Genomic DNA, 24,388 nt, shown 5'->3' on the forward strand with positions numbered 1-24,388 from the left:
GAGTCTCTTGCAAAATTTGCAATCCCCAGTTGCTTGTGTGCCAATCATTTTTAAAGTTGCGACGAATATATGCTCAATTTTTACGAGCTAGTAAAAATAAACCAATTTTTGCGAATTAAGTTTCAGAGATAAGAATCAATGATAAAACGTCATCGGTCGTTTGATTTTCAAGCGAATTGTTTTAACGAAATTTGAAGATTTGAAACCGAGATCCCAACTCTTGTTCTCTTTTTGCCAAGTTGTGAAGAGCGATAATTTTCTTTTTTTTTTTACGCCAATTTTGGGACAGCCAGGATATCCGATCAGTCCAAAATTATCGTGCCTATAAAATCAGTATTTTAATATAATACGTATCCTCGGACATGAAGAAATATTTAATTTATCCTACATAATCTGGGGCCGTATTCTGTTCCGCTAAAATCCGCTTACCGACAATTGTCGGTGTCGTTGCGCAGCTTTTACACGATATGAAAAACCTACGCAACGACACTTATCGAACCGACAGTTGTCGGTAGGTAGTAGGCAGGAACGGAATACGGGCCCTGATATATAAATCGTAACGAAGAGCTACTCTCGAGAGATTTGCGTGTATAAAATTCCAAGTTTAATTAAAAGCGACATGGGGACGGATCTAGGAGCAACGTTTATATATATAATTGTAGAACTGTAAAAGCGAGTATATATATAGAAGAGTTTGAAAGGTAACATAACAGAGCCGCCGGTGGCCGGCCTTCCGGCGATAGCTGAATGAAGACGATGACTGAAGTAAAACGTAAGCCTACGGAAACGTCCGCTGATCCTCCTGGAACAGGTGATTACGATCTGACATTATTTCTCTTTCATAACGTTTCATCATCTCTCATCAACGATCAAGTAATAATCACTCTCATCGACATACTCTGGCTTTCAACAATTTTCGAAAAATTAATTTTTATACGTCCTCTACCGATATTCTCTTTTTTCTTCTTTTTTTTTTAAGTTTTTTTTCTCAAGTCATCATCTATATGTTCGTCACATTCGCAATACTTTCTTCCTAAGACAGGAAAGACACCCCCCGCTAGTCGCATTCATCTTTTGGAACGTAGTCCCCCTTTCGAATGCCTCGCGTATTCTCTCTTACAATAATTTTTATTTAAATGGGACATCTTGTAAAAAGAAAGAAAAATAATTCGGTAAATACCGACTGACTAGTATTTGTCAAATTATTTTTCTTGCTCCGATAGGAAAATTGCGTAAATATTATACAATAATTGCATCATTCAATTGAGAGGAATTTCATAATTATTGTGCTAAGATGATTTCTCATAACGCAGCGTTCTTGCTAGCATAAAATTTTTGAATAATATTTGCACAAAAATTGAGAAATTCAATTTTATGTTTTTGCACAATTATTTAGAAAGGATGCCATCTATCGGCGATCCAGCAAACAGAATGCTACGTAATAATACAGGAATAACACATAATAAAACTCAAATATATTTCTCAATTATTTCGCAATTTCTTTCCAAGTTTAATTTTGCTAATATTCTGCTAGGATAGTTTCTCATATTGCTGCTATCTTGCTGAAATACTATTTAGAAATTAGTTGTGCAAATATTTCTCAATATTTGTACCTATTAGTGTTGCTGCAAATATTGAGACATAATTACAGCATTCCCAGTTTCATCCAGATTTCTTAATTGTTATGAATCTTTTCCTATCAGGGTGTGAAATACGCGGAGTTTGTTCCTCCCTCAATAAACAAATTGATAGCAGTCTATCGGCAGATTGGTAACAGGATTTAATCAGACATGTAAGCAGACTGACATCCACTGCGTCCGCATTCACCCAGCAAACACAGAATACACCTTTGATAGCAAATTGTCGCCAATAAGATGGCATCAAATTCGGAATTTGATGCCATCTTGGCGACAATTTGCTATCAAAGGTGTATTCTGTGTTTGCTGGGCAGCTTATGCTCTACCAGCAAAGTCTGTTAACATAATCAAACAGCAGATTGGCAGCAGAAATCGCGCAGAGCCTGAACGGTTTCAGCAGAATCTGCTCGATTTCTGCCGCCAATCTGCTATCTGATTATGTTAACAGATTCTGTTATACTTCTGTTGACGTTTTGCCGACATCATATACCAGAACCGGTATTAAATCTGTAGTCTATCTGCCGACAAAATTTGTAGCAAACTTGGCAAGATCTGCTTTCGACAGACTTGGCTCTCTGGGTCCCTTATTTGCTTACCTTTGTTGTTTGCATAATTTAACTCGGTGGTTTTGACATTCTCGTCGCGGCCCTCGATCTTTCTCGTTCTCCGGAAAAACGAAGAACCGACGAAGAGTTTTTCTCGATTGTTAATTTAGCTTGGTCGCTTCGGCAAGTTCCGTCTCTCGTACCTAAAGTTACACATGGCCCAATGCTTCCTTGAACATTTGAGAACACATTTTGCCATAACTACAACTCGCGGGCAGTTAAAAATTCTCACAGATATCACCGATGGCGGATGAGATTGCAGGCATATACTTTTCGTGCGTTCGCTATCTTAGTCGCAAGCCAGAGCCGAGTGAGAGCCATGAAGCTGTGTTTACCAACGATTTCGGGAAATGTGAGTCTGTTCTCTGTTTGAAAAGTTTCTTGCCCGTTCACGTCACGTCCTGGAGTACAATAGGACCAGCCAATCGAGAAACACCAGAGTTGCAAATTGGAATGTTAGTACTTTAGTTAGCTCAGTCCTCATTCCCTCCCGAGTACCCGGTGAACACCGCGCGCGGACACTAATCCTGTACGATTCTGTTCAACAGCCTGGGTGAATATATATGTGGATGGTTGATGTCCGTGAACGTACCTCTTGGATGGAACAAAAGAAACAAACGAGCAAGTGTTGGCAAGTTTTTGAGATGCAAGTGGTGGAAGGACGCGAAAGAGTGAGCGAGCGAGAGAGAAAGAAAGATGAAAGGATCTGGAGATGAGAGAGTAAAAGGGCAGAGAGAGAGAGAGAGGGAGAGAGAGGAGTATATATTTTTGCAGGCTAATAGAATTTGGTGAGATGATGGTGATGATGATGATGATGATGATGATGATGATGATGATGATGATGATGATGATGATGATGATGATGATGATGATGATGATGATGCACTGCGCCGAGAGAAGTTGCTAGACAAGTGTGGAGCGAGTGCTTTTTTGAAAGCGTGGGGAAGTTTTTTTCGTAAGCGTGATTGCGAAGCACAACATAAGTGAAAGTCGAGAACCCCCGCTGGACAGTTTAATGTCTTAACGCGATTTTGCTTTCAGATTGCGAGAGCGTACGTCGCGATCTGCGGCGGTGGTTGATCGCGATTAATCCACGCTTGCTCTCGTAGAAGAGAAGACAGATTACTTCTGAGGCAGACGCGGACGTAAACTTACGTTTGGAAAAGTCTACTTAAATTTGGAGAGGTCTACTGGCCTGGAGATGTTAACTGATGACAAGCTGCGAACAATTAAAGTAATTATTGCTACATTATCGTACGACTTAATTTTGTTCCGAGTATTGATGTACTTGAATTTTTAATTCGACTTATTAGCAACAATCTTGATTGAAACCGAATGCCATTATTTATTAAAAAGAAAACCCAAAAATATGTACAATTATTGTCATTTAATTTATATGTAAATTACTTTTGATAGGTATTTACGTAACTTATACAATTTTCCAGTATATATGTTATAAACTAGATATATCTATTATATTGTTAATTAGAAATTGTAATAATTTGTAAAAGTAGATTTCTAAACAGTTTATGTAAATATCTTTTATTTTCGAATATGTATGAGAAAAAATGTTATTTATTTTTGTTTCAGATTCGATTATCTGTTGAACATCGCATGTGAGCACTTTGAATATAATGTGGAGCATACGACAAACATTAAAGACTAACGTCGAATCACAAATAAAGCTGCATATTATATATCATGAATATTATATTGTAAACATTTTTATTTTCTTGTATATGTTTTGTGTCTTTATATATGTGTATAAAATTTAGGAACTTTTTAAATAATACTTGAAAGTTCAATTTGTATCATTTCTTGCTTAATCATGTTCCCCTGATACTTCGTCGAATTTTGAGAATTTAAATTATTTTTACTTGGTTTCATATTTGAAATTGTTACAATTTTTAAAATTTTAGTTAACGTCTTATTAGATTATGTAACATACGTCTGATATTTTGTTAATTTTTTTAAAGTTTAGATTTTCATCACGCATCCAGTAAGAATAAACAAAATGATGGCAGTCTGTCGGCAGATTGGTAACGATTTGATCAGACATGTCAGTATATTAGATATATTTAACAAGATTTGCTTTCGGGACAAACAATTCTTGAAACTTCAGTAAATGCCACTTCTCATCCGATTATATTTTCCTGATACTTTTACATTGTTGAGGATTTAAATTTCTCCCAGTAATTAATCTCTTGGTAATTAGAAGAAATTCATGTGATTGTAAATTGTACGGCAAAATTATCTGTGACTTTACCGATAGTCGGTAAAACAAGTTTTTAGCAACAGTTGATAAAGTAGCAAGAAATATCATATCATATCTGGAACAATAATAAAGAATATCATATCTGCACTTTTATATTTTTCTAATTATCGACAAAACAATTATATTAAATTCTTAAAGCGGGGAGCACACACTTCTGCACAACGCATAATACGTAAGCATAAGAAAACTGATTGGTCTATTTCCTTAGGCACATGTGTATGGACCAATCAATTTTATTACGCTTACGCATTATGCGTTGTGCAGAAGTGTGTGCTCCCCGCTTAATTCTTTCATAAGTTTATTTTTCATAAATTTATATCAGCATGAACAGAATTAATTATTATTATATTCTTTATAACATATCTTTTTCGAGCTTGTCTTTCTCGATCGTTACTGCCGTAATACAGAAATTTATTTTAACAACTGCAGTAACTAAAATAATGGATATATACACAAGTCCGAGTTTCATGGCAAGTGAGACTGCGAGTGCGAGAATGAGTGGACGAGTGACGTTTCACGCGAGTCATCGAAGACGTCGCTGTCGCATCTCGCCCGTTCCTTCTGAGCAATCCGAGCTCGGGACCAGGTCGCGGATGTGCCGAGTGTCGATGTCCATCCGCGCGATTGTCTGTGGTGGTGCGGTGGCCCGAGCGAGTCGTGTGTGCGCCAGATCCATCGATTTAACCGTTAACGGGAATACAAAATAAGATGCAACGTTGTCTCACCGTCTGGTCACGTTGCCCGTCCGGACGTGTCGAGGAGCTGACGACGTCGAGCACAACCGCGTGCAGGATCGTCAGGCGTTAAAAGACGTTATGGGAAGATGGTGAGGCAGCTCGGTCACCTCGGCCACTGGGAGCATGGGTTCGCAAACGCTGGAGATCCTGAGGCAGGGCGTCTGGGCGAGCCTAACGGGCGGCTGGTTTTACGATCCGCATCTCGACGTTTTCTCCAACACGTTCCACCTCTACGTCTGGCTGTTTCTCCTCTGCCTGCCGTTCACGATCTACCTGGTAAAAAGAAAAGGAGAGAGCGCCCGCGACACCTCTTCTCTCCTCTCCTCTCCTCTCCTCTCTCCACGTTCGCGCGGACGTTTGTTTTGAAAGCCGCGCAAAGTTGGCTTGTTTCCGCAAAACTCATCAAAACGAATATTCTGGGGTTGCGTCGATTTCCAATGGAAATTTGTCGAAATTTGTGTTTGGGTTTGCGCCACTTTCAGAAGAAACGGCCGATTCCTGATCTGCAATTATTTAAGACTCTTCTTTAATGTTTACGTAAATTTTCTGCTGTTCTTGTTAACGAAAAAATCCTCGTTACTTTTCTTTTTGTGGCAATTGCGCGGAAGAGGACTCTCTGACAAGTCTGTTAAGGCAAATCTCATGTTTCAGTATTTTCCTCCAACGTTATACGTTTGGCTAGCGTACTGCTCGTCATTCGTCGCCGTTTTCGGAACGATAAAGTGCATGAATCATGCTCTGCACTGTGTATATGATACCACGGAATGTTTGGAGGAACCTAATCAAACCATCAGTCAGCAGAAGTCAGAGGGTGAGAAGAAATGGGCGGGCCATAACAAATCTAGGGAACAGTCGCAAGATCAGACCGGCCATGGCATAGAACTGCAAGTTTTGAATGGTATGTTTCATGATTCAGTGATAAATCAATCATGACTGAGTCTTGATTGAGTCATAATTAAATCTTTATGAATAAATAATATCTATACATATGAGCATATTATAGTTTCTTGAGAAAAACAATTAGGCTGATTTGTAAAGTAATTAAATATTCTGAAATCTGTTTTATTCTTGAAATTTTGACATTCTTAAAAAAATTTCTTGAAATATAAGTTCCCAAAAACTTACATTCTCAAAGTTTATTTCATAACTTCCTTCGCAACCTTCAAACTCTTCAACCGTGTATAAAACTTTGTTAAGTATACATGGGATTATAACTTATTGACTATGAGTACAGTGACTATATTTTCTGGGAGAAAATAAAGGACAAAAAGTTTATATATAGAGTTTAAAAAAATAAATAAATCTGAAAAACAGCTACTTGAAATAAAATACTGTTCTTTACAATAAAGGACATATGGTTACCATATGTATAAGAATAGTGACCATATTTTCTGAGAGAAAATAGGGGACAAAATTGAGTTTTGAAAAAATAAATAAATCTAAAGGACAGCTACTTGAAATAAAGGACTGTCCTTTACAATAAAGGACGTATGGTCACCATAACTATGAGTCAATTACTCTCACACAAATTCATGCCTGTGAAATAATTAAACATATTGTACAATAATTTATAAAATATATTTTGTGAGAGATAATTAATTAGTTTTGCTTAAGATTTACAAAGAAACGATTTATCTATATTTTCTATTCAACGATTGAATTTAAGCTACTTAATAAATAAAATTATTATGAGAATTTTTATTCCAATATTTTATTCCATTTAACATAAAAATTCTTATTTATAATATACAATTTTTAAACATTAATATTAACATTTTTCATGTAAATCTTTACTTCTTTGTCACCAATTTTATAGCATTCATATGTCACTTTGCTTCAGAGCAACTTTTTACTATATATATTTTATATAATCTGTCTGTAGGTAAAACGGACACCCCACCTGTAGAATGTTCATCACGTAACTCGTTTATTGAACCAAATATACAGAATTCCGACGCAGATAGTATAACGTCTGAATATACTCGGGATAAAGCTAGTTCGACCATAGATTTAAAGGTCGAAATACATAGGAAAAACAGTTCGGAAAGCTCGGAAGAGGCGCAACAGCTTAGTAAACCGATGATAACCAGCATTAACGTGCACGAAGCTGAATTAGTTTCCGCGCAATATCACGAGCCACGTTCTAAAAACATTATAAATGGTAATAAAGTGTTCAACACATATCTAATAATATATGCGAAGGTTAAAATAGAGAAATGATTAATACTAAAGTGATTGATATTTATGTACAGAATGGAAATTAAAGCGGCAAAAGTGTGTGGTAATAGCGGAGGAAGATCGCCCGGGATCACGTAAATTATGTCGGCATTCGTCCGAGGAGTCTAGAATTCGACACTCTAAACAAAGCAATCTCGGTAAAACGGGATCCGAAAGCCAAATAAAGCAGACCAGTTCGTTAGAATTGACAAATCATCGCCATATCGGCGACGATTATCCATACTGGATGTTCAATCGAAGCGTCCGCAGGCTTAACTCCAATTCCATACCAAAAGCACGTTTGACGAACGATCATCCACAGAGCTTAGAAATCATATCGAAGAAGGGGGATACGGACAACAATAAGATCTCGTCTCATCCGCAATCGTTAGAGGTAAATCTCCGGCTAGTTATAAATCTCATAGTTGAATAATTGAATGTAAATAATGATTGAAATCTTGAACGCCTTGTCCCTAGCAAGCACTAAAAAACATTATACTTTAAATCTTAAGGTCATTACCAAGAAACCACATCAGCAACTGATACATCCGCAAAGTCTCGAAACAATTGGTGCCACTAGTAAAAATATAAGTAACAATGACGATAATAACCTGCCTCTTCATCCCCAAAGTCTTGAAACAATTAATACCAAAAAGGTACCAGCAAATTGTCTTAAAATATTTTGTTATGAGTATTTTTCCATGAAAGATGCGCATTTACAATGTCTGAATAAAAATGAACATTGTAGGTCTTACCCCAAAACACACTGAAGAGAAATCAACTACAGCTCTTACCGTATCTTAGTTTCGGGTCCGAGATAGTTTACCCGATAGCAGAGCAGAGCGACGAACAATTTGCCAATGAGAGTTCGGAAGAATTCAGCCTGTGCGACTCCTACAGTCCATTACTGACACGAAAAAACATAAGTGACGCGAGCGCTACGTCTAATCGAGATAGAAGTCTCAGTGCTGGCAGGTTTGAAGATAGATTCTCGAGGTACTAAAATATACCATTCAATATAACTTTAATGCTAATATATCAATACAATTTTATTGATCATTATTATTATCTTCTAGGTTTAACGACGACAACGGAATAGATAGTAACTCAGCAAATTCTCGAGATGCTTTACTAGAGGAATCAAAGTCTAGAGGAGTGAAACGGAGGTACAGCAACACCAATCAGAGCGGTCATGAGTTTTCAGACGGTGAGAAATGTAAGGAGAAAAGGCGGGATAGATCCAAAAACATGGAAGATCCGCTCAACTCGGGGAGTATAGTCGGAATAGATTGGTTGTTCGAGAGCGAGGATTGTTCGGTGGAACCGTGGGCAAGTAAGAGTAAGTTCAGCGTATGGAAACGCACTGATTTTTTTTGTAGGTAAAAAGTGATTTGGTCGAATTATTTTTCGCTATTTGCAAGCTTATATTGTTACGTTTTTCTAATTTGTGCTGCCAGTATTTTGGACTTTCACTCGCTCTGATGATACGGATACGTCAGAAAGCCTACAGACGGCTAGTACAGATTGTAAGTTGGACGCACTATAGAGTTAGGGTCTAATCGTGTCGGGGAGATCACTATTAAGTCAAAAAACATTTTTTAATACGACAGTCAATTGACAGATAAGCATACTGCACAATTAGCGCTTCATATAGCTTCGCGCATGATTCTCAATTCACTGTGCAAGCTTGACGAATAAAGTTCAATCAAAGGCGATCGATCTTCTAGCATTGATCATAAACTGTAGAATCGACGAAAGCAATAAAATACGGTTGTATGCTAATTTGCGTAGATCTTCATTCTAAAGAGCCTGATTCGGGATCGTCCAGTACAACGACCCTGAGTATTGAGAACGAGGTGAAGCGAAATTTGCTGCCGCAACTGGAAGTAGACAACACCGCCAAGCGTCATCAGGGAGCGATCCCCAAGCAGAACCGTCCAAAACCTACTGCGTCGGACGCTGCGGACGACAGTATTGTGTCGAGCGTCGAACAGCCGCGGGAGAATCTTAAACGTTACATCGAAGTGCGACGAGAGAGGACCAGGAGACGAGATACCAAGTTTGAGCAAACAAGCGGTTCGAACAATGAGTTGAGCACATTGTTGCCGGGCCCGGCATCTCCATTACTGGCAGCGTTATTGAACAATTCCGGCCGAGATCTGCCCGGTCAGTCGAGCACCACGTCATCCGATTTGCGACTCAGTCGTAATTCCGAGAAGCGGACCTTTCGGACCAGATATGGACGATTGAAACGGCCCAATAGAACTTACCGTGCTAGGTCGCGCAATATCGCCACTCGCGATGATAACGTCGTTCCGTTGACTGCGCTGTTTGGCTTGATCTCGAGCGGCGAGTGTCATCTAGCTACTAATCAGAATGATACCTCAGAGGGAGCGGTGCACTACTTTCGCGACGATAACGGCCACTGGTTGGCTTATACGTTCGACGAGAAAGGTCTGGACGTAGCTGCAGCTGCCGCGGCAGCGACAGCGACACAAATACCCACCAATCCGCATAGCGAGAAGCTGTTGAACACCTTGCTGCGTCAGCAACTCAACCAGAACATGCACTATGGTGCGCATTGGGAGCTCGCGGACTCACTGAGCAACAGCTACAGCAGCTTGTCACTCAATTCTGCTGGTTTAACAGTGATAATCGACACGCCACCGGTGCTATCGAGTCCGGCGAGCAATCAGACCAAAACGCAGAGTTCACCGCCGTCAAATTTGATCTCGTCGAACACGGGCAGTTCGAATCAATGCACACTCGAAAATTCAGAGCGCGAGCAATTCCATCACACGCTGATCGCGCGCTCGGATTCAATGGCCGATAGGAATCGCAGGCTGCAGAATCTGCTGGGCAATCTGAATCTGAATCAGTATCAGTCGGATCTCAACGGTCGCATGCCAGTGCTGACATTGCCAGTGCATCAAGAACCCGACATAAACACCAGTCTGTCGTGGAATCGCTTCGTCGATGGCTTGGACGGCTCCGATTCCAAGCCGAAGCAGACCAGACACTATTACAAGTGGAAGATCGGCAGGCTGCCGCACGTTAAAATACGCTTCGACCGTCTCGCCCTGCTGGCTCTGCTCGATCGCAATTTGACTGTGTTCGAGACCATCGTCTCCACGTTTCTGGCGGGTGCGGTTGCAGGACTGGGTCTTCTGTTGCTCCAACAGGGCTTCTATCGGGACATCTTCGCGTTCATATTTTGCTTCGTGACAGCCGGCTGCCAATACTCGCTCCTCAAGTCGGTCCAGCCCGACGCTGCGTCGCCTACGCACGGCTTTAATCGTATTATAGTGTTCTCCAGGCCCGCGTACTACATCCTGTGCTCGAGTCTGATTCTGATTTTCAACGAGACGCTTAGGAACTTTAAATCGTCCGACTTTCGGGTATACGGATTGCGCGTCGCCGATTACGATCTCATCCTGCAAGTGCGAAACGTTCTACTAATATTCCTGTTGTGCTTTCCAATCGTATTCTCGTTAGGACTCTTCCCGCAGATCAACACATTTCTCATGTACGTCTGCGAACACCTGGACATTCATCTGTTTGGCGGCAATGCGACCACCAGTCTGGTATCATCAGTGTATTGTCTATGCCGCAGCGTGGTTGCGGTTCTCATCCTCTACGGATTTGCCTACGGCGCCCTTCTCGAGCCCAAATCCTCGCAGCACATCTTGTTCTCGATATTCGTCGGTCTACTCGTCGCGATATCCTATCATCTGAGCCGATCGTCTTCGGATCCCACCGTGATATGGGACATCCTCAAGACAAATTTGTGGCCACCAGAGATAGGAGACAGGTATACGGAGGAGAAGGAAGCCAAAATCATAGAAAACACGTCGTCGTCGCAGCCTGATAACGTGACCGCGAGTTACAAGGAGACCAAGAGCAAGACGTCCGGCAGGAAGAAAGACGTCAAGATCAAGGTGGGCGAGCAAATGTCAGATACTGAGCTGGTGGATCCTTTGCCGGAGAAGTTACGCTCGACAGTGAACGCCAGACTGAAGAACGATCTAATCGTGTGCGCGGTGATCGGCACCTTGTCTTTCGGAATTCATCGTACGACGGTGTTCACTGCCCTACAACCGGAGCTCAATCCGGTACTTTGGAGTATCGTGAGCTGCCTGGGCTTTCTCCTGCACTACATCGTGCCGCAGCTGCGCAAGCAGCTGCCTTGGCTGTGCCTTTCGAGACCGGTACTACGTAGTCACGAGCACGCGCAATTCGAGGTACGAGAGCCGGTGAGGATCATGTGGTTCGAGAAGGCCTACGTGGGCCTGTGCTTTCTCGAGCGGAACGTGATCTATCCGGTCGTCTTCCTGGGCGCGCTCACCGAGTGCTCGTCCAAGATCGCCGACAAGTTCGGTGAGAGCGTAGGCGCACTTATCGTGGTCATTTGCGGCCTCAAGTCGCTCAGGTCGGCGTACTCGGACCCGTCCACCCGCTATCTCGTTCTTGTCTTCGCGGTGCTCTTCTTCCAGCTCGATTTTAGCAACTTGAGCGAAACATTCCTGATGGATTACTTCGTCACGGGGATTGCGTTTGCCAAGATCTACGAGCTACTTCTCAAGATCCGCTTCGTCGTCACGTACATCGCGCCCTGGCAGATCACTTGGGGCAGCGCGTTCCATGCGTTCGCCCAGCCCTTCTCCGTGCCGCACTCGGCGATGCTCTTCCTCCAAGCCGGCATCTCAGCGATGCTCAGCACGCCCCTGAATCCGCTGTTGGGCAGCGCGATCTTTATCTCGTCCTACGTGCGACCGGTCAAATTCTGGGAGAGGGACTACAAGACCAGAAGAGTGGACCACTCGAATACGCGCATGTCCTCGCATCTGGAGCGTAATCTGGGTGCCGATGACAACAATCTGAACTCGATATTTTACGAACAACTCACGCGCTCCCTCCAGCACAGCCTGTGCGGCGATCTCGCGCTCGGCCGATGGGGAAATGTAGAACAGGGCGATTGCTTCCTGCTCGCGTCAGATTATTTGAACTGCTTGGTACATATAGTCCAATTAGGTAACGGACTAGTGACGTTCCAATTGAGAGGTCTCGAATTTCGAGGAACATATTGCCAGCAAAGAGAGGTATACGGAGAGTTACATTCGGACTACTTTTTTTTTAATTAGACTTCAATGCTAATGACTTGTCTATGTGTCTCTTCAGGTGGAAGCGATCTCAGAAGGCATCGAAGATAATGACAACTGCTGCTGCTGCGAAATGGGTCATCTGTCGAATGTGCTTAGCGTGAATGCGGCCTTCAGCCAACGTTGGCTCGCCTGGGAAGTTGCGAGCGCCAAATACGTGCTCGAGGGTTACTCGATCTCCGACAACTCGGCGGGCTCGATGCTGCAGGTGTTTGAGTTTCGCAAAGTACTGGTTACTTACTATGTCAAAAGTATTGTCTTTTACGCCGTGAAGTCGCCCAAGCTGAAGCAGTGGCTGGAAAATCCGGACATCATCGACGCGCTGAAGCCGACGCTCGACAAGAACTTCGTCGATCTCGATCCCGTCTTCAATGTGAAGATCGACGAGGACTTTGATTTCCGAGCGAGCGGTATCACGCGGAGCAACTTCTGCAATGTTTATCTCGACTGGATACAATATTGCGCTGGTAAACAAGATAAGGTGATACATTAGTAATATTCGCGTTATTTTGTCACCTTAATATTACAACGCAACTCGCAATTTAACAACTTTGGAATTATCTACGTACATCAGCACTTAAAATTAAATCGAAAGATAATTACTCTTAAATTACATCAAACACAATTATACTGCAAGTGCTACAAGTAGATAGGCAAGAGTTTAAATCACGTTAGCCGTATCTTATTTTGCTGAAAGAAAAAAAAAACATTAAATTGTTTAACCCTCGGTTGTCACACTGGGTCAAAGTGACCCCAACCAATTTTCAAATAGCTGCATGCTGTTCAAAAACTAACAGTTTAAGTAGATCGTAAAAAACTCTAAAATTAAGTTTAAACATTGTAGAATGTATTCTCATTATAAAAAATTAACTTTTTGAGTGGCATTATGTTAAAAAAAAAATGGTCAAAAAAGAGATGTGACAATCGTGGGTTAAAAATTGGAGTATTAAGATGATGATTGTAGCATTGAGGTGACGATTTGCTTGTATAATTCACAATCTCTTCCGAAAATTATTTCACAATTTATTGTGTTTTCCAGACATTAGATAGAACACGCGATTCGTATCTCGTGTCTCTATGCCTCTCATTAAGTCTGTTGGGAAGACGCGTGTTAGGTGCTGCATCTCATAACACATTATCAAACGTTGAATTTTTTCTTTATGGATTACATGCGCTATTTAAAGGTATAGTATGACTTTGTAGCAATTATCTATGTATTATGTAATATATTTTTTAGAGTATTTATTATGTATATATTATGTATATATTTCACAATAGGAGACTTCCGGATAACATCAGTTCGCGACGAATGGGTGCTGCATGATGTCGATCTACTGCGCAGTGTTGTCGCGAAAGGGATAAGAATGGCCTTAAAACTGCACCAGGACCACTTCATGAGTCCAGAACAGTATGTCGAATCAGTGGCACTCTTCGAGGCCATCGACAATCATGATCAGAATCTCGTCATCAGTCATGAAGCGGATCCTCTTTGGAGAAATGCTGTATTGAGTGGTGCACCCAGTTTATTGGCACTCAGGTTCGTATTTTACAAAACAGAAATTGCGGAAGCGCTGCAATTAAGGTGGATAATCGAGCGATTAAAATAAACATTCGAAATTTCCAGACACGTGCTTGACGACGGCATAGACGAGTACAAGGTGATAATGCTCAATAAACGTTTCTTGAGTTTCCGAGTGATCAAAATGAATCGCGAATGCGTCCGTGGACTCTGGGCCGGCCAGCAGCAGGAGCTGGTATATTTGAGGAACAGAAATCCGGAACGTGGTTCGATACAGAACGCCAAGCAAGCCTTGAGGAACATAATCAACAGTTCTTGCGATCAGCCGATCGGATATCCGATTTACGTTTCCCCTTTGACAACTAGCTACGCCGAGACTAACGAACACTTGTGCTCGATAATCGGAGGACCATTGACTTTTGGCACCATAAAGAGCACTGTGTTGAAATTGTGGAGAAGGTACGTATTTCAAACAAAAAATTTTTTACTCTGAACCGTTTATTCGTGCTAATTTCATATTTAAATAAACAACGCAATAAACATTACCTCTGAATCTGTTAATTCACCTTTGCTCATTTTTAGGGTAAGACGAAGATGTGGTCAAGGTTGTTCCTCGGGCGGCACTGGCTCCCAAGACGATGGAGGCTTCGGAAATGACGGAGTATATGCGATGACTACGTACAACATACACTCTGGTATTTGCAAATATTTATTTGATTACAACGACGCAATTAAGTTGGATTTTTTAATGTTTTTGCTATAGATTATTAATTCCAACAACAACGTCATATTTATATTGCACTAGACACTACAGACGCGTGCTTCGCGCGCGCTATTTAGCAAAAAAAATATTATGCTATTACTATTACACTGTTAACCCTTGATACACACAACTGTCAAAATATACAATGACAGCTGCAAATGAAGTAAGCGCAGCAAGAGAACCAATCGGCATCGCGGAAAAGACACACACACACACACGACACACGACACACGACGCACTACACGCACGAAACTCGCCAGTCTCGCCACACTCCGCGATGACAGTCCCTCACGGGATGAAGCAAGCTACGGCGCGGCAATCAATCGAGATAATATATATATATATATATATATATATATAAAATATAATTTATGAATGTGTGTAGGCTATGCTCAATCGGGTCACAACACTTCCGGTTCTCAATCGATGGAGTCTGGCTGTCAAATCGGTGGTTCGACCGGTCGGGGTTCCCTCGGTCGTGCGAATACGGGCTCTCTCGGTGGTAACAGAGGCTCACTAGCTTCCGTCGGGAAGCCAACCAGCTCGACACTCGCCAGTTTAGCCGGACTGCTCAGTAGTAACGATATTAAAATGGAAACAAAGAGCGAGACGAGCTTCTCCAGCAAGCTAGAGAAAGAGGAAGTTTTCCAAAGGGTTCGCGTAAGTATTGCAGCACCACATGCATCGCGATTTTACATCAACTTTTATCGTAAATTACATGTAAAATGTCTGAAAGTCGTTCATTCATTTATATCAATCCACTTAGCTATCAAATTTAAAAAAAGTGAATAGTTTATACAATTTTTAAAATTTTATTTTATGCTAAGTTTTGTTAAAATTTAAATGTTATAGCTTTATTATTTGATATTATCAGTTGCTATCTGATTGGTATACGAAAGAGATATTATAAATGTTTCTTTTTTTATACATATGAATCATTAATGGCAGTTTTCCTTAAACAGATTATGGACCCTAATCAAGTATACGATGCCATCAATTTGGGCCGACGTATAGATGTGATTTGGCCGGACGAAAGGATGCGACAGCAAGGCGGTCGTTCCGGCTGGCAACATTGGGTACCAGAGAGAGGTATGGAGGGTTGCGTGGTTCATCGCTGGTCGCCGAACCATCGCGATCCCAATCGACGGTCGCACGTCGACAAGGTCATCCTGCTCGTGAAGATCGAGGACAAGTACGTGCCGATAGCCGAGCAAGGTGTGCGGGATTTGGGAGCGGAGGTTTAGCACAACATCTCCGAAACGGATGAAGCGATAACGTACAGTCACCGTTTTCGTATGCTTGTTCTGCCGACCTGCAGACTCGCGGTAGCGCATACGCGTCAGCTGCAGCCCAGCGGCGGTCCGACTCTTACTCGAGGTTGCCTGATACCAGCAAGACGCGAAAGCGCGGAAATTAATCTCTAACGCGAACAAATGATATCATTGACGATATCGAACGCTAGTTACCTACCTACTTCCACGAAGTCAATACTCGCCATTAGATCGTAAATCGAAGGACTCGGATCAACGACATGCTCAATCACGTGAGATCCTTAACTCATCTCGATTGACAAGGTTCACTGTCGTTACAGTCGCAACATCTTTTTTCTAAGGTATTGGGGAGTCCATGATATTTTTTATTTGCTTCACTGTAAAATCGGAACCTTCTCCGTGTCTTAGCATGTTGTCACCGCACATCCTTCCGGTTACATGTACATTTTTTTGTTGATATTGTACTTAGAAGTTTCGTAGATCGATTCGATGATATTCTCGCTTTCCATCTTGATCGTCGTTGAATCGCTTTAGTTTCGCTCATCGGACATTACGACGCGAAACGTAGATATATTGCAAGAATTGTAGATGTGTGTGTGTGTGTGTGTGTGTGTGTGTGTGTGTGTGTGTGTGTGTGTGTGTGCGCGTGCGCGTGCGCGTGCGCGTGCGTGTGCGTGCGTGCGTGCGTGCGTGCGTGCGTGCGTGCGCGTGCGTGTGCGTGTGCGTGTAGGTGTGTGTACGGAGAGAGAGAGAGAGAGAGAGAGAGAGGAGACAGAGAGATATATAAGAATATTTTGTCACCTTGTAAGTATCGCAGATACGTATATTGTTATTTCTCGCGAGTTGTATGAGAAGGTAAAAAACGCCAATCGCCAAGTTATTCAATGCAAACCGAATTGTATCATGTTGTATTATACATACTGTATATGATATGATGATATATTAGTTCAGTTATGGAACGGAGCAGATGTTACTTGTTGCCCAATAATATCTAGATTATTTACTCTATTGGTTAATAGAGAAAAGGTAGCGTCTGGGCGCATTCCTCTTCCACTAATCTGTAATGTAGATGCGTCGATAATTGCTGATTTATACTGTAAATGCAGTATATATTTTTGGCGGTTGAATGAAAAGATAAAAGGAAAAGAATGAGTCACCGAGTAGAAGTATATTATTTCCGAATATGTAATAATGTATTATATAAACGAGAGGGAACCTTTTTAAACGTGCTGTTGCTGTATAGATCATAACGCAACATACAACAACAAGCAGCGTCGATAGGATAATTGTATATAAAAGTATCATTCGTGTTTTTCTACATTTTGTTACGATTCTCCTTTTTAAAAGTAAGCAATGTAGATAAATTGTAAATATATACATCACGCGACACGCATTATCGCAGACCTCGAAGCGTCCGGGATCTATTCTACTTATAATTTTGTGGGGCGACGAAGTCGCTCTGGCAGGACATATCCGCGTGCACTGAAATAGTGGTGTCATCTCGTTCACTTCCACGCCTATGTACAAAAGCTCGTTCGAACTTGTGCTTGGCATTACTTAATTACATGCAGGATCATTAGTGCATTTACGTCTGATGGATCTTGTTAGATACGTATCGAGGAATATCGTGAATGCACTGATATAACGCTCTGCCGGGCAATGAAGCATCTACGATATTATTCTTGAGAGAAAGTTACGTTTTTGTTTTCTTCCTCTTTCTTCTAATTTTGTATATAATCTCTGTAAATCAATTACTGCTTCACTTGTTTCACTATAAATGTTATAAACGAGTTGGAGACGTAGATACTCTGGTTATTTAAAATTTAAATAATATAAGAAACTCAGGGTTGCTTGCAAAAATTGCATAAATCCGAAGCACTTAACTCGTTCGTTCGTTGCCGTATAGAAAAAAAATATGTATGTATATGTATATATACATATATATTTAGCAAATAGAAAAGAGATAGTTTTTTGCAAGTGACCACAGCATTGCCTTATCATGGTGTCTTAAAAAACACCTGACTGATGATGAAAAAAAAGATTGTAGCTAGTCTTTTAATTGTTGGTAACACGTTTACGTATCGCTTGCTGCCGAAAGTCGCAGGGGAAAAAGGAGGGGAGGGGAAAGGGGTGCTCTTTCACCAGAGAGTTATGTGGAGTAATAATCTATTATATCTCTGGCCTACTATATCTTTAATGGACAGTACTTTCGTACACTGATTGTACACAATGATCAACAATAAACGAGAAATTGAAATCTGATTAGATAATGATTTATCTCGGCCACACCGTCACGAAGGTACACACGCAATTTAACTGTTAAAGTAACTGTCCGTCCTCCAGCCTCAAACAACTTACCGAAATTAATATATATACATTTTGTACAATTTAAGAGATTAGCGTACAAATTATCTATTAAAAACATTATTATTAATTATATTATTGAAAGAAATTAAGCTACATCAGAAAAATATATGTATATGTATATAAAGTGTATTTTAAAAATATGTACCGTCATATGTCCACACGCAATTCGTATCACTTTGAAAATTTATCATCATTGCACATAATTCGTTATCGGTTTGACTCGTTAAGTAATTTTTATTATACTTATATGACACTTATATAAATAGTGAAGATATGAACAGCTATCTCAAGAATATATTGAAAAAAGTCGTGTCTAAAAAGATATATATCACAAGTGCTTCATACAAGTTTACAGACTTTGCAATAGCTTCTATAATCTATCTTTGCTATGATATAGGAATCGTCTCTCGCATCTTTCAAACATCTTAAGATTCTTAAGGAAAATTTCTACATCTTTTTGGTCGATTCAAGAATATAGGCTGTTGAATAAACTCTCTGTATTATAGAATATAGAAGTATAAATATTTCAATATAATATATAATCTGGACATTAACAGATTCACGAGTATAATACATATACCTTAGCTTCGTTAGTCAGTTAACGTTATATTGCCATTTTACAACATAAATATATATATATATATAATTTTTACCTACAGTGCTTATCTGAGCATGATTAGATAAAAAAAGGCCATAATTCTTGGACGAAGTAGCTTTGAAATGTTACATTCTCTCTCTACAAGTATGAAAATATATTTAATTGATAGAGAGAATGGAAGCATAAAGTGTGTATTATACAATTTACTGTGTTGTCATGACTACGACTTGGTATCGCTACTTTCCGTAGTCGTTGGTCCTTCGTGCGTTAGCTTTTGTATTAAACTCTCTATCATCTCAGTATTGACTAAACCGATAAATTTGTCTACGACTAAGCCATTCGAAATCGCTATCACTGCGGGTACGGCTTTCACCTCGAAGACGTGCACCAGTTCAGGATTTTCTTCCACATCAACTATGGCCAGATCTAACTTGTCCATAGGCTCTATAAGTTCTATTAACTTGGGCGTCAATATCTTACACGGGTCGCACCATTCCGCGTGAAAATTGACTATAACTGGCACAGTACCGTTCATCACCTTGTTCACAAACTCGTTATTATTATTTATCTCGTACCGCTTATTATTCTGACGAAATAATGAAATACGTCTCACTACAGATGGCATGCAATTTCTTATACCGCACAACATTGTTCCTCTTTTTTTCTATTCCCTTCTTTTTTTAAATGTAATTTATAATACATGAACAGTCAATGACTACGTATATGCGAAGAGATGAGCTTTACATCTATAAATTAAGTCTTGCATATATTGAACATCTTCATACTTGTCGGCAAGGAAGAGTACCTGAAAAGATAATTGTTACGATGATCAATTATATGTAACAGTATGTATGTACAAGTTTTATTTCAATTTTATCTTAGTAATAAGTCCTCATTGCATTATTAATTTAAAACATACCGAAGAAGTTGCACCTAGAGAACCCAGCTGATTATCCTGACTGGTCTGACAGCTTCCACCACCCCGAATTTGATATATCCCACAAGGGAAATTATGGACGAGACAAATAACAGGATCAGAAGTATTACACGCCAGACAAAAAGTCGATCGTACACCTATAAAACAAAGATCCATTTAGATATTCTGTAAATGGTCAATTATATAATTATTTTTCAATATAGATGACTCCTGGTTCAATATACTATTTTTATCCTAATATCTATTTTAATTATAATACAACATTAATTAAATAATTATAATAGAGAAAAATTAAGGAATAAAAAGAATAAAGACAGAGATAAATTATTATAATTAAATTATAGCCAATGGTGGAAAATTAAAAACTAGATTTTAAAGCGTCTTTTGCAAAGTAGGTAGATTATGAATCAATGAAAGCGACTTATGTCAATGAAGCAATTTGGATGAGCTCTACTAAACTCTGATTAACTTAACTGCGACTAATTCGACAATTGCTCACGGCAAAATTCCTTATTAAATTACTCGTCCCTCCTAACCGCTTTTTAACCAAAAAACCAACAATTCCATTCAGACTAAGAAAATACTTATAGAAAATATAGGTATAAGTACTGCTCGAGACGAGTCGATCAAGTTGATCGGGGTTCACTCGAGATCGTCTCGTTGGTGCGTAATCGGATCGTACGAATCGGGTCAGTCGGAATGACTGGAGAGAGTACACCGCCGTGATATTTAAACGCAACTCCTCGATTTCTTCCACGATAAAATACATCCAATATATCATACCTTGCTGCTCGCGGGAGCAGGCTTCTCCGATGTGCGCGGCACACTGATCAAGATAATCGTGAGCGCGATCACGAGCAGTATCGCGATCGCGCCGACCTTCCTCTCGACGCGCAGCGATATCACGAATATCAGTGCGGCCAGCACCCACAGACTGAGGATGATGAATAAGCCCACGCCGACGCCGAGGATCAAGGTGGTCATACCTCCGGGAGAGAGAACGGGAAAGAACGATGATGTGGAGAACTGTCAAAACGGGGATGTATATTTAGCTATAGCGCGTGTTTCACGTATTACAGTGTATGTATTGTACATACATACATACTACATACCACCATACTACATACATACTACATACATACATACATACATACATACATACATACATACATACATACATACATACATACATACATACATACATACATACATACTACATACCAGGGTCATTTTCGGACGAAATCGCTAATAGTCGATAAGTAAGTCGCGCGCGCGTCGTTATTTTTAATGCTAGGTCTACAATGCGAGTCGTAAAGTCGTGAGTTGAAAGAATTGACCAATCACAGTCGATTATTCTCCTCAAATTCGATTGTGATTGGTCAATTCTTACGACTCACGACTTTACGACTCGCATTGTAGACCTAGCATAACTCTTATAACTTATAACTATACAGTTTCGTTATCATCGTTATATTATCGTTGTGTAGATATAATATATGATAAAAAAGTTGCGCAACGACAATATAATGATAACAAATTGTTGTTAATAGTTATAGAATCAGAGCGCACTGATCTCTAAGCCGAGAACTCCGCATGACGTGTTAGAGAAGTTATATATTATTGTAAATCAAAATTTTGTTAGGACTTTCTGTTATGTCAATTGTAGTTAAAAAGATATTGATGATTAACATAGAGTCTATTGCATCAAAGTTGCAACTTACATAGACCATTAATTAAGAAACTATGAAATTTTTTTTGTTATTCAAATTTAAGAGTTTTTCAGGTTGCTAAATATTAATCTGATGTTAAATTTAGTTGATAAATTCAAAATGTCGGAGCCATATAGCGGCCGGATGTCAAAAGTATCATTGATAAAATCGATCTCAAATTGTGTAAGATACGGATGTAAAAATTCTATCATTTATATTTTTAATATCCGCTATTTTTAATTAACTTTGCCATCTGATTAATATTGCGGTTATTTAAAAAAACCTTTAATTTCAAATATATAATTAAAAAATAATTTACAAATTCTGAATAGTATATATGTATATAGTTGCAATTTTTTGACGCAATATAGATTTATTGTTAATAATCTCGGTGTTAATAATAATCGTGCATCAATTATATGTTTTTAATCATAAATGACATAAGAAATTTCTTTTAAGAACAAATAAAGGATATATATTTTAATTCGCGATGCTTCTTTTTAATATTCAATTTCAATTCAATTCAATCTTTATTTCTCTCCCCTCCCGCGGTTGGAAAGGCGTTTTTTTTTTTTTCAGGAAAAGGTTTCCAAAAACCTTTACAATTATAATTATACACACATTCTGCAGTCATTATCTGATACCTTTTACATGGCGTTTTACAGGGAAGTGCCCAACCCTTTACATATTTTAATTATATTCAAAACCTGACCTTTGGGCGACCTTACACCACTACTATTATCCCCCCCTTCTAGTGTCTTCCCTCCGGCCCCTCCTCCTGGTCCGCTTCATGTGATGCTCCTTTAATAAACTTATTCAATTAATTATATTTATTATTTATATACCGTGTAGGAAAGTTTTGTTTGTATATCAATTAAAATTTCAAATAAACTTTTATGTAATTTCTCTGGTTATTTCATAAAATTAATATTTTCATCTAGTTAAACTGCTAAATACGGTCAGCCTGAACTTTGTTCACCTATATATATATAATAACAATTTTTTGTGTGAATTTTAAAAGTATATTCTTTTGCTTCGTCAACTACACGCGCCGTACTTTCAATCTTGAAACGCAGTCTGAAACTGAGAAACGTACAATCACATAATTAAATTGCTAATCAATTTAACAAATATCGATACTATACCCGCATCTCCACACACACTGCAAAGAATGTTACGAAAATATTTTTAATTTATCTATATATATAAAATAGAATGTCTGTATATATATGTCTGTATGTATGTCTGTATGAATTTTTACCAAAAGTATATAAAATAGGGGTAGAATTTTCCGAGGAGTGCTATAGAGTGTATAGTTTTTCGTTACCGATCTTTTTGGGAATCGGTATCCGAACTGATAAAGGAATTTTTTTCGATTAAAGATATTGAAACACAAATAAAGTCGTTTGAAGAGAAACGACTCCCGGGCGAAGCCCGGGTAACCAGCTAGTAGTTTATAAAATTATTGATTATAATTTTTATTTTTATTTAAATTTTAATTAATATTTAATACTTTTAATTTCAGTTTATAAAATTAATTTTTATTTTATTATTAATTTCTTAAATTTTAATTTATTAATTTTTAATCAAGAAATATATTTTTCACATATCGACTGATATCTTTCGGGAGGTCGTATCTTAGTCTTACACAATTCGAGATCGATTTTACACAATTTCCGGTTTTTCTGCTTAAACGCTCAGTCAGGCAACCTCGAAGCTAAGTGTCTACATCCTATCTTTGAAATAGATTACCAAAAATAAATTATAGTTGTCGAAATTTTCTCGTAATTTTTCGTACTTGTAGAACGACTTTGCACTTCAAAATTATAATCAAATGAACAAGATGCGACATATTTATTTTTAAATGACAATAATAAATGTTATTTAAAAATAAATATGTCGTATCTTGGTCATTTGATTACAATTTTGAAATGCGTCGTATCTATAAAAATTGCGTTTTCGCGTTTGTTTCCCACGAATAATATCAAATTAAACAATAAAGCTGTATTTTAATTCCAAATCACTATATACTTTTGAACAGTAAAGAAAACTATCTTGTTTGTTGCTTATCAACAAAACAAAAATTTACGAATCCTGTAAAGTGACAGTTTTTGAGATACGATCTCCCGAAAGATATCAGTCGATATACGATAGAAACAATAAAAAATATGAACAAGAAAAGATTTTGTCATCGTTGAAATGGAATTCGAACTTGTAAAGATCTATAAACGACAAAACATTTATGTTATTAATTGAGTTATTGATTATTTTTACTGCCTAATCTATTATTGTAAGTAAATGCAAAAGTTAAGTGAAAAAGCAAAACAAATGTAATGCGTTAAACATATTTTAATGTACGTTGCTTTTTGGTATTATATTGTGTTATTTGCAATTGGGAACAAAGTTCTTTGGAAGTTTTAAACATCATCGCAGGTGGTGACCATTACATGATTTAACAGAAAGATAAGTATAGGAAAATTTTTTAATTTTAAAATATTTATTGTTATTTTATAATAAAACATTACATTTACATTCTCTCACTTTATGAAATTTGACATTATTTTATATCACGTTTCACTTTATTGATAATTGGA

The 24,388-nt window shown here is 38.9% G+C and overlaps 3 protein-coding genes across 4 annotated transcripts; 1 reads left to right on the top strand and 2 right to left on the bottom strand.

Moving 5' to 3' along the window:
* The first annotated feature begins 4,598 nt into the window (after nucleotides 1–4,598).
* Nucleotides 4,599–18,445, top strand: Pcx (pecanex). 2 transcript variants are annotated; one of them, XM_077415297.1, is made up of 16 exons: nucleotides 4,599–5,530; nucleotides 5,906–6,152; nucleotides 7,137–7,415; nucleotides 7,507–7,865; nucleotides 7,984–8,127; nucleotides 8,220–8,467; nucleotides 8,548–8,810; nucleotides 8,929–8,997; nucleotides 9,263–12,570; nucleotides 12,650–13,111; nucleotides 13,670–13,814; nucleotides 13,909–14,167; nucleotides 14,255–14,608; nucleotides 14,732–14,844; nucleotides 15,298–15,572; nucleotides 15,875–18,445. In XM_077415297.1, exons 1-16 carry the CDS (start codon nucleotides 5,378–5,380, stop codon nucleotides 16,154–16,156), a joined length of 6,960 nt encoding a protein of 2,319 aa, XP_077271423.1. In that variant the 5' UTR covers nucleotides 4,599–5,377; the 3' UTR covers nucleotides 16,157–18,445. The 2 variants fall into 2 exon arrangements, with proteins under 2 accessions (XP_077271423.1, XP_077271427.1); XM_077415301.1 differs by lacking the exon at nucleotides 8,929–8,997 and having other exon boundaries at nucleotides 4,600–5,530.
* A 767-nt stretch (nucleotides 18,446–19,212) lies between these two features.
* On the bottom strand, nucleotides 19,213–19,797 carry LOC143902437 (thioredoxin, mitochondrial). Its single transcript, XM_077415351.1, has one exon. It carries the CDS (start codon nucleotides 19,795–19,797, stop codon nucleotides 19,369–19,371), a length of 429 nt encoding a protein of 142 aa, XP_077271477.1. The 3' UTR covers nucleotides 19,213–19,368.
* A 16-nt stretch (nucleotides 19,798–19,813) lies between these two features.
* LOC143902449 (transmembrane protein 218) lies at nucleotides 19,814–21,448 on the bottom strand. The gene is made up of 4 exons (XM_077415362.1): nucleotides 21,307–21,448; nucleotides 20,869–21,111; nucleotides 20,068–20,222; nucleotides 19,814–19,953 (listed from the first exon to the last, which is right to left on the bottom strand). The coding sequence occupies exons 1-3, from the start codon at nucleotides 21,313–21,315 to the stop codon at nucleotides 20,082–20,084; spliced, it is 393 nt and encodes a 130-aa protein (XP_077271488.1). The 5' UTR covers nucleotides 21,316–21,448; the 3' UTR covers nucleotides 19,814–19,953; nucleotides 20,068–20,081.
* Between the last annotated feature and the right edge of the window lie 2,940 nt (nucleotides 21,449–24,388).

The sequence above is a fragment of the Temnothorax americanus genome, unplaced genomic scaffold (assembly GCF_048541705.1).
Source record: "Temnothorax americanus isolate GAGA-0224 unplaced genomic scaffold, ASM4854170v1 Scaffold101, whole genome shotgun sequence".
Classification (NCBI taxonomy): Eukaryota; Metazoa; Arthropoda; class Insecta; order Hymenoptera; family Formicidae; genus Temnothorax; species Temnothorax americanus.

Bases quoted from the DNA above. Each gene is read 5' to 3' on its own strand.
- Pcx (XM_077415297.1), top strand. From the start codon at position 5,378: ATGGGTTCGCAAACGCTGGAGATCCTGAGGCAGGGCGTCTGGGCGAGC. The intron at 13,112-13,669 runs GTGATACATTAG...TGTGTTTTCCAG, and splicing joins GCGCTGGTAAACAAGATAAG to ACATTAGATAGAACACGCGA. The intron at 14,168-14,254 runs GTTCGTATTTTA...CGAAATTTCCAG, and splicing joins CCCAGTTTATTGGCACTCAG to ACACGTGCTTGACGACGGCA.
- LOC143902437 (XM_077415351.1), bottom strand. From the start codon at position 19,797: ATGTTGTGCGGTATAAGAAATTGCATGCCATCTGTAGTGAGACGTATT.
- LOC143902449 (XM_077415362.1), bottom strand. The intron at 20,223-20,868 runs GTATGATATATT...TTTGTTTTATAG, and splicing joins CTGCTCCCGCGAGCAGCAAG to GTGTACGATCGACTTTTTGT.